General features: G+C 41.2%; 1 protein-coding gene across 1 annotated transcript; it reads left to right on the forward strand.

Annotated features, from left to right (window-relative positions):
• The first annotated feature begins 3,649 nt into the window (after positions 1 to 3,649).
• On the forward strand, positions 3,650 to 4,625 carry LOC147460019 (uncharacterized). Its single transcript, XM_086511666.1, has 3 exons — positions 3,650 to 3,798; positions 3,864 to 4,096; positions 4,282 to 4,625. The coding sequence occupies exons 1-3, from the start codon at positions 3,650 to 3,652 to the stop codon at positions 4,623 to 4,625; spliced, it is 726 nt and encodes a 241-aa protein (XP_086367792.1).
• Positions 4,626 to 9,680: the final 5,055 nt, after the last annotated feature.

Consider the following 9,680-nt stretch of genomic DNA (forward strand, 5'->3'; position numbering starts at 1 on the left):
CTACTTCCTTGGAAGTTTTATTTTTTTGTTGGTGCATATATTTAAGGACACAAAGTCAAGCAGTTTGCAATAAAGATAATATCTTTGGAAAATGTGAAAGGGAAAAGATCTTTTGCTTCTTTGCATTTTCTTAAGGCATATGTAATTAACACCATCCCTAAAGTTCTGGCTTGTGCTTGCACTGCATGTAATTTCTATTGAGAGGATTTGGCATTAAGCTATGCAACTACTCATATGAGCTATGGTGCTTTGGATTAGTGAACAACAACTTTTAAGTACTCTACTACTCAACTACACTCCAATGTGGTGTCACACAGGTAGTACATCTTTTGCCTTTTTATGTCTTGTCTAGTCCATTGGTCACATGCACACAGATCCGCCGATTTAGGCAGTGTGTAAATGCTCATCTTGGTGTAGATTCGTCGATTTAGGCAACACTAGTAATCTGTGCAGATCCACCGATTTAGGCAGCACACTGAAAAATTACAGATTCACAAGGGTAAATGCAGATTTGTCGATTTAGGCAGCATTAGTGCGGATTCACCGATTTATGCAGCACGTCTTATTGGTGTAGATTCGCCGATTTAGGCAATACCAATCACAAAATCATGCTGCAGTGGATGGCCACCATTGTAACTGGTATGATTTTGTTACTCGGGTACATAATGAAAGTGATTTGGATTTGGACTTATATTGTGGAATTGGAATTGGATTGGGATTTGGTATCTGGTGATTATTATGGCAGTGTTTATGTGATGAGACTTGACATTATGAGATTAATGATGAGTGTGACCAATGATATCCTGATTCATCAAGGTATGACATATACTGCTTATTCTAGTGGTATGGGACACTAGAATAGGTAGTATGTGGATGACGGCAGGCATAAGCTAATGTTGTTTAGTTTCATAAATTTTTCTTTTATTATGTGATGTTTTTGACACAACATACTAATCATTGTTTTTGACAAGTATTGTTTGCAGATTTTTATCTTCGCAACTGAGGACAGTTGCTTTCCAACGGAGAGGTATGTTATGGAATTGATATCTTATTATTTATTGCAGATGTTGACAGGTGGAAAAGGCTTGACCAAGCTAAGCTATTGCAAAAGGATATCATTTTTTATGTACATTTTATTATTCAAGTGCTCTTTATGAGCTTTGGCCATTTATGACCGGCCGGCCAGTTTGTACTCACTTTGACCATTCAAGAATCTATAAATTAAATACGTGCAAGAGGGAAATGGTCACTCTTGCACGGGGGGAGATTGCACCCAATGTCTGCATTATTCTTCTCCTCTCCTCTCTTCTCTCTCGCCATGCCAAGGCGTAGCACTCCGCTCTAGGAGGTGCGCCTGCACGCGCTCTCTTGCTCTCTCCCGCTCTCTGTCTCTCTCTGTTTGTGTTGTGCTCGATTATGGATTTTTGCGAGTCGGCAGGTACATAGATTTATTTGTTTATGTCTTGCTATGTGCTATCTCGAGTATTTTGCAGGGCAGCCAGGCTTCCGGCTGTAGCACTTGCTAAAAGGTGTCTAGGCCTTCCAACTTGAGGATAACATCTCGATAGTGAGATATATATTCAAGTAATGGTGGGTATTGGCGTGTGGAACACGTGTCCCAAGACGTCCAATTCCAATCTGCCTCATTTGTAGGCAAGAATTCTTTGCGAAACATAGTTTCAAAAGCCGCCCAACTCTGTGGTATGATATTCTTCTCCTTGAAAGACATCCACCATTTGTAGGCCTTGCCTTCCAGAGTTAAACTTGTTTGCAGTGCTTTGATTGCGTCTGGAGTACGCCGTAAGGCGTGAATTCCATCCCACTTGCTGAGAAAGATATTCACTGCATCCTTATTGCAATCTCGGTCTTCTCCCTTAAAAGTAGGTGGTTTGGTGTTTTTCAAAAACTCATCCACCTCTTTTGCAGTGAGAGTGTGCAAAGCATCGGCAGATGGACCTTGTCCATGATTAGAAGGGTCTTGCCCCCTGTGTAGCAATGTGCTCATGCATGTGCATGTCAGCAGGACCCTTGGACTGTTGTTGCATTAATTGTATCACTAATGTGGATAATTTAGTGACGTTTTCATTAAAAGATGCAAAATTTCCTTCCATGAATAATATGCGTGTCTGAAGTGCACGAAATTCTTGAATATCAAGCAATTCATAAGTGTCGTCACCTGCTGTAGCGTCGTGGGCGCTCTTCGTGAGAGCATCCAGCCCCGAGCCATCACGGACAGGATCAAGCGTATTATGCTCGAAATCAAAAGTCATATTGATATCGGAATCCATGGTGACACAGTGCAGTGGAAGGAATAACAAGAAAAATACCTGATGTCGAGAAGATGTCTTGTAGATGTAGGATGCACCGCAAAGGTTAATTAGCCTTGCTAATTACGTCGATTGTCCAAGTCAAAATCGATCCAAAATTTCAGTTGTGCAGGTACTTGATTCTAACACGTTGTAGCCGAATCGAGTGTGAGTGGTATTGCTTTCGACTGCAATTAATTTGAGAAATACCTTCGACAATGAATCCCCTTGAGAAGCTTTATCAAATTGCTGATTTTTTGTAGCTAGCATGCAGGGAATTTGTGTACGTGTCGTGTACTTGCTGGCCCCAACTCGAATATGTGCTCACAAAATCCGGGGGCCGGAGCTTGTTGCTCGTTGCGGGGTGTGTATCACCCCTAATACCAATTTTAAGTCCTAAGGCCCTTGGCCTTAGGCGTTTATATGTGAACACCTAACTTCAAAATGCCATAACCGTGAGCAGGTAGTGCACGAGAGCTTGGGAAGATGAGGGGTGTCGGTGTGATGTGAGGCGGGCTTTGGCCCTATGTCAAAAATTGACCAGCAGCCCGATGCGCTTCTGTTAAGCCTGCGTGCGCTCAATTTGGTGCCCCTTCACCCGACGGCTCTCCTTGCCAAGCCCGCCTGCACATGGAGTTTTTCTTCGTGGTCCTCCCTTAGCAGGAGAGAAGCTCCACGATTTTTGACCATGGCATGCAACTCATGCAAGGCTTTGTGTGGCTAAAAAGCACCACTCCTTCCTTTTTCCCAAAAAATAGGAACTTGGCTCTTGATACTAGTGTAAGACTAGGGTAACTAGTGCCTTGGAGTCCACCTCCCAGCCTCCCACTATATAGCATGGCTCCTAGCCCTTTTCCCTAGTTGGACTCCCTTTCCACACTGCCTAGCCCGACCTTGCCCTTGTCTAGTCCGGCCTTGCCCTTTTCCTGACAAGAGCAAAACCAAGAAGCATATCAGCTTGCAAGCATCAAAGTACAAGTGCAGGTTGCTGGTATATATGTGGCCCCAACCACCTACGCTGGTCTTGAGACTTTGAAAGAGATTGAAGACTTTTTGAATACCGGTCAATGCTCTGAAAGATTGTCGAAGCTACAAAAGCGGAGGATAGGACAAAAATCTCGCAAGTTTACACTGATAGGGGAGGATCTTATGACCTATGGACATGATGAAGTGCTGCAATTTATAAGGAAGAAATCGGTATGGTGCTGCAGCAATGTCATGAGGAAAGTGGGCATCAGGGTAAAGACCAGGTTTTGTTTCGAATCTTGAGAGTAGGTTTTTGGTGGCCGTCGATAGTACGTGATGTGCACTATTGGTGCAAAACCTACCATGAATGTCAGACTATGGGTGAGAGGAGACTGATAGCCGAATCGCAAGGAGCTATCATTGCCCAAGATGCTTTTGAGAAGTGGGGCATGGACGCCATTGGTCCACTCCCGAAGTCGGCAAGCGGGAAAAAATACATTGTAGTGGCGATTGACTACCTTACCAGGTGGGTCGAAGCCAAAGCTGTGAAGGAGGTAAATGCTCATGTGGTAGCTCAATTTGTTTTGACAGCATCTGTTGTCGATTCGGAGTGCCATGGGTGCTCGTGTTAGATAGAGGACAGGGATTTAGGAGTAAACTTATGAAAGCTTTGGTAGAGAAGCTGGCTATTCAACATCGATTTTCTTCACCTTATCATCCTCAATGCAATGGTTTGGTAGAAAGTGCAAATGGCCAAATCATTAAGATGCTGACAAAGTATGTTAACAAGCAGGAGATGAAGTGGGAAGTGAATCTTGAAAAGTGTTTGTGGGCGTATAGGACATCCTACAAAGTCGCGACCTATTTTACCCCGTTTGAATTGGTGTACTATAAAGAGGCAGTGTTGCCAATGCATATGCAATTAGGTGCTTTGAAGGGGATGTGGCGAGTCAATGCCACACAAAAAGAGATGCTACAGGATCAAATTGTTAGGCTCCAAACTTTGCAGATGAACAGGGAGGCAGCCCCACAGATTATTATGTAAAGAAGAGGGAGAAGCAAATTGCTAAGTTTAATCAGAGTTTGCCTGATAAAAGTATAGAAGAAGGTGATCTTGTGATGAAGTATGAGAGCTATTTAAATTTTACTTTCAAAAAGAAATTCAAGAAGAAGTGGACGGGTTCGTACAAAGTACAGAAAGATTTTCCAAACGGGACCTATGAATTAATAAGGGCAAATGGAAAGCTGCTTAGAAATAGGGTGAATGGGGTGCGGCTTAAGCTGTACTTTGACAGAGGTTTGGTGCCTGATGTAAACCAGATTGTAGCTAGGGGGGTTGGGCAACCCACCTGAGGAGACTTGGAAGTAACGGATATACAGTGTTGTATATATTGCACATATGGTCGTGCCTTTTTCAATATGCTTGAGTGCTAGCGAAGTGTTGCAGGTTTAAAGTTTTGTAAATATGCTTTTGGTTGAACATGAATGTTCAACAGGGGGGTGGGAAATGATGGTGCAGCCAAAGTTGTTCCATGCTAGGAAGGGTGACAAGCAGTGCTATGGATGCCAGCAGGTGCATGGCGGCGAGCTAAAGCAGGTGGGAAAGTCCTCGGTAGACCAATGGCAGCGGGAATGTATGTCTCAAGCGGTTTCTTAGGCCAAAAAGACTCAAGAATGGTCTACATGGGATAGCAGGTAAAGGTGCTCAAAGTGCAAAGTCGGTAATCTAGAATGAAGTGTTTGAGGTGCTCTAGAAGCTGGTCTAGACGGCTTGTCAAACGGAGCCCCGGGGTGAAAGATATTAAAGTTCTAATTTAGAAGCCTTGCAGATCCCCGACGGGTAGGGCAGATGGGGACAGATGGCCAAGGTTAGCATTAGCAAATAGGATTGGAAGGCTCAAGTTGTGGAGCATGCCGGTCTTCTCGGATCGCCACTCGAGGCTCTAAATTGCAAGTTATGGCCATTTGAAAATTGTCGGGGGCCAGTTGTGTGCCCACCTAGTTGTATTGGTAAGCATGCCATTTGGACGTTTTGGAGCCTTGCCGTAGTTGTGGAGCATGCCGGTCTTCTTGGATCGCCACTCGGGGCTCTAAACTGCAAGTTATGGCCATTTGAAAATTTGCCAGGGGCCAGTTGTGTGTGCATAACCCCTTCCCCCTATCCAACAGTAATCAAACACCGTTGTTTGAAATTTTTTATGGTTTGTTTTTGGTGGATTTGAATTGGTGATATACATACCCATTAGCTTATGATCGATTGGTTGTAAGACTCTGTTCTGCATAACATTCTTACAAGTGTTATACTTGTTGGGTATTTGTACATGCATAAGAGAGGAGGAAAACTGTAATTTGAAAAACCTTGAGTAGAAAAATTGATGCATGGTCCGGAACATTGTATGATTTGAAGTAATGACTCTATGAACTAAAATTCAGCTTGTTCAAAAAACAAGCTGAATTTTATGAAAATTTTGGTATATTATGAAATCTCTCCAAATAAATGACCTGCATGGTATTAGACACAGGCTAAGTATACACAACTGATAAGCAAACAAGCAAGGAGCATGCCGAGCTAGCTTTTGGGTTTCCCAAAAACATTCTGGTATGGAAAAACCTGAATTTATGTAAAAATGATTGGCATGGTGCGACAAATACTATGGTACAGGTTGTTAGCTCCATGAACATGCATCTGATTTACCTTGGTTTTTTTTGTTTTAATTTTTTTTTTGAAAGTTAGTACGGATAATCTTGAGAAGGACTTGGCAATTAGATATATACATTGCATATCTTACTTGAATGGCCTCATAGACATAAAAATGAACACCCTGTTTGATTGTAAGTCAGATAATGTTGAACATCCGCTCAGGAATTGGCATCTTGTATGGTCTTTTTGGCAGCCCTACATCAGATATCATACAGGTGCAGTTTCAACACAAATCATCCGAATGGCAACCCCGAGCTTTCAGGTAGACCTTCTACTGAGAGGATGGCCAATTAAAATTTGGCATATAAGTTTTTAAGGTTTTCTAGACACTATAATAAATAGGTTTATAACAAGTTTCTTTTGAGCATTAAGAGAAATTGGTTTTGAAAGAGTGGAAACGATTTTTTTTTACATTATGAGGATAGGTCTACGAACTTGTAAAGAAAGGGGTTTGGAAATAATATGCTGATTGGTATATTTATTGAGGAAGAGGTTTCTAAACTTGGTTTTTATATACATATATAAAAGAAAATCCTCATGTGAGGCTCCTCAAAGAGGAGGACATGTTTATTTTGAAAAACAGATCTAATTACAAACGAGGCTCTGCCAAAATGTTGGCAAAATAAAAAAACTATTTCTAGATGTTTTTTACATAACAACAATGTCAAGTCTAGTATAACCTTCTCCATAAATTGATATACGTACTAAAGTAAAGTTTTTTAAGTATTTCTTGGTTTATTGTTTAAATAAAATCCTCATGTGAGGCTCCTAAAAGAGGAGGGCAAGTTTACTTTTGAAAAATGGGTCTACTTACAAAAACAAAACTCTGCCAAAATTTTGGTAAAAAACATTACTTCTAGATTGAAGGTAGTATACATCTTATCTTTTGAAAAGATCATCTACAGATTTTATGTCCCCAAACTGGATCTCTTTCCCTCTCTCTCTCTCTCTCTATTCTCTATAGAAGCAAAGAAAAAACTCCTTCAAACTGCATATAAGGAGAGTGAAGGGGTTTAGAGCTATGGGGCAGCAATAACAAGCAGAATAGACTTTTTGGATACGTGTCTTCCCATCAAGGTATCCCATGTTCTAACTCGCTGCTTGTGTTTGGATGGTGAAACAGGTATAGGTCTATTCTTTCATGGGTTCTGAGGCTCAATCTGTCTCCTACCAGAATCGGATGTACCAACATTAAATGAAGAATTTTGTCTTTTGTCTATTTGGTCTTTGTCTATTGTCTACTGTCTTTTAGTTTCTGTCTATTTTGGTCAAGTGTCAATATATGGTTCTCTAAGAGGGGATATTAAATTTAATCTCTCTCTCTCTCTTTATTTCCCGAGTTGTCCTTGGTCAGTGAACAATTACCGTATATTAAAGTTGCCTTCATTCTAACTGTTTATAATTTTGTCTCTAAACATCCTTCAGGTTGGCTAGATTGTATCTCTTACACGTTTTGGGTACTTCGATAATAAAAGGATTCCTATCCCTCCTATTGGTACACAATGCCTACTTTCTTGCTTCAAGGGGTTTGATTTTCATAAAAGGCAATATAGGAACAAGAACTTTTAGCATTAAAAGCGGCTTTTGTTAATGATTGGTTAAAGCCAGAAAAGATCCTGCACAACTGAATAATGCACTAAGCTCTTTTTTATTATCATTATGATTTATTGATGCTCATGACTCCTCTAATCTAGACTTCTATTTCTCATCACTACCTACCATAGTTAACAAGCTCTACTTCATTAATAATCTCCCATTCCTTCCTCTTGCAATTAGGCAGTCTCAAGAGATTGTGAACCCTCTTTTGGATCTAGAGCTCTTAAATCAAGAAGAAAAGGATTCCCTAGGCTTGACTGATGACCCTTCTTTTCAAAAAATTGAAATATCTATGCCATGCATTTTTCTAAAGTCATCCCACTACTCCCTTTCAGACAAATTGAGCTTGACGCTATTCATCTTGAAAACAAACTCTGGGACTTTGAGATACTGAATCAATGTGCTCCTTTCACGATTGAGTCGCTCTGCTTTGTAGTTTGCCGCTTGATGTGGTAATAGTGCAAAACATATGAACTTCAATCAAAGCATCTAATATCATAGGATAAACCTTTTACATTGAAGCAAATAAAACTGCCAGACATTGACAGTAAAAAGTGCTCTAATGCTTCCATGGTAGCCCGTACAAAGGGACTATCACTCAATGAAAAAGAAAACAACATTCGAAAGTTCTTGAAGAATTGTTGGAACACATACAAACCTTTCGTTAAGTGTACTTGTAAGAAGAATCCTGGTTCAAGCTGCCCAGCAACAATCATATGGTTTGATCACATTCTATGGTTTGTGTTTGAAAATCTCCCAAGGTTCTTTCCATACTCCTCTAGACCTGCGCAAGTATATGATTTTATTGGATGGGTAACATCCTTTCCCATTGAAGTTCGACATGCTGTAGTGGTTTTTTATGCTCTTCATGAGCATCTGACTGATGCAGCAAAAGGTTTAGTGTTGTATACACTAGGGACTCCATTCCTCTCTCGAGTTTAACATCACCCAATTAGTCAGACCATCGACACAATCTTCAAATCAGCGAGAGAGGGATCAACTAAAGCGTATTGCTAGCACACCAAGCAATACGGCATCATCCAAAACAACCTCAACATTCCGCGGGTCGGAGGACTTTGGCAAAACTCCAAGAATGCTAGAATGTAGTACCGATGACAAGGTAAGACATTTAATTACTAGAACCAATGGTTTACAATGGTTTAAACAAAGTAAAAAAATAGACATCGGTTTATTCACCTAACCTTTAGCAATAAATTTATGGAGTTTGTACACCCTCACGCTTTTCTTGATGAAGTGTTCAAGGATATTGGAATAAAAATCAATCATGAGCACTTTCACATAAAATTTGGATGGTAATACATGAATAATATTGGGCAATATTTATATAAACCCTTTGCCACATTTATTGAACCTTTTGATCTTAGTGAACCTTGTGTTTGTCGTACCCAAAAACGGTTTAAAAACTTCTTGAAAAATTTTGGCCATCTTGGTGAGCACATTCTTACTGCTCAACCATGTTTCATAAGGCACCACACATTAAGGGATAATATATCTGTTAACCCTCACGGCACACGGACACCCTATGATCTATAAACGTTGTATTATTTAGAGTCAGGTATCGGGCTTGTCGGACCAATAGGGAAAGGTAGAGTGATCGCCGATGAGAGGCGCACTCTAACTGGAACATGCTAGGGTTAGTTGGCTAAGCATGGGCGCCCAAGTGTGAATGGGGTGAGCTCCTATAAAAGCCAACTAAACCTAATTTTTACTCATTCTCTCATTTGTGCAATAGAAGAGTGCTCTTGCTCTATCTCCATCTCCATCTTCTACTTCTTCACCTCCTCGTGTGTGTGTGTGTGTGTGAGAGAGAGAGAGAGAGAGGGAGAGTGTGTGTGCGATCGAGCATTACGAAGGCACGACAGCGGCGAAGCGGTTGAGCGCGGCACGACTGCAGCTTCTTCTTCATCGCGGCGAGGAATCCACCATGAAGGCGAGCATAGAGCGGTGAGTGACACACCCTTTGCTCTCTTGAGCTTGCTAGTTTAGGCTTGTTGTGTGCTTGGAGCCGTTTGTGGCTCTCACACGGTGTATTGGCAAGTCCCTTGCTTCAACAGTGCGGCAAGGAGCGCACATTTTTGGCGCCGTTGTCG

This window comes from Adiantum capillus-veneris, chromosome 4, assembly GCF_014529385.1.
Source record: "Adiantum capillus-veneris isolate H3 chromosome 4, ASM1452938v2, whole genome shotgun sequence".
NCBI classification, from domain to species: Eukaryota; Viridiplantae; Streptophyta; class Polypodiopsida; order Polypodiales; family Pteridaceae; genus Adiantum; species Adiantum capillus-veneris.

What these genes read in the sequence shown, in the direction of transcription:
- LOC147460019 (XM_086511666.1), top strand. Translation starts at nt 3,650, where the DNA reads ATGGGTGAGAGGAGACTGATAGCCGAATCGCAAGGAGCTATCATTGCC. An exon ending in GCGATTGACTACCTTACCAG is followed by an intron (nt 3,799 to 3,863) that starts GTGGGTCGAAGC and finishes TTGTTTTGACAG; the next exon opens with CATCTGTTGTCGATTCGGAG. An exon ending in GGAAGTGAATCTTGAAAAGT is followed by an intron (nt 4,097 to 4,281) that starts GTTTGTGGGCGT and finishes CAAACTTTGCAG; the next exon opens with ATGAACAGGGAGGCAGCCCC.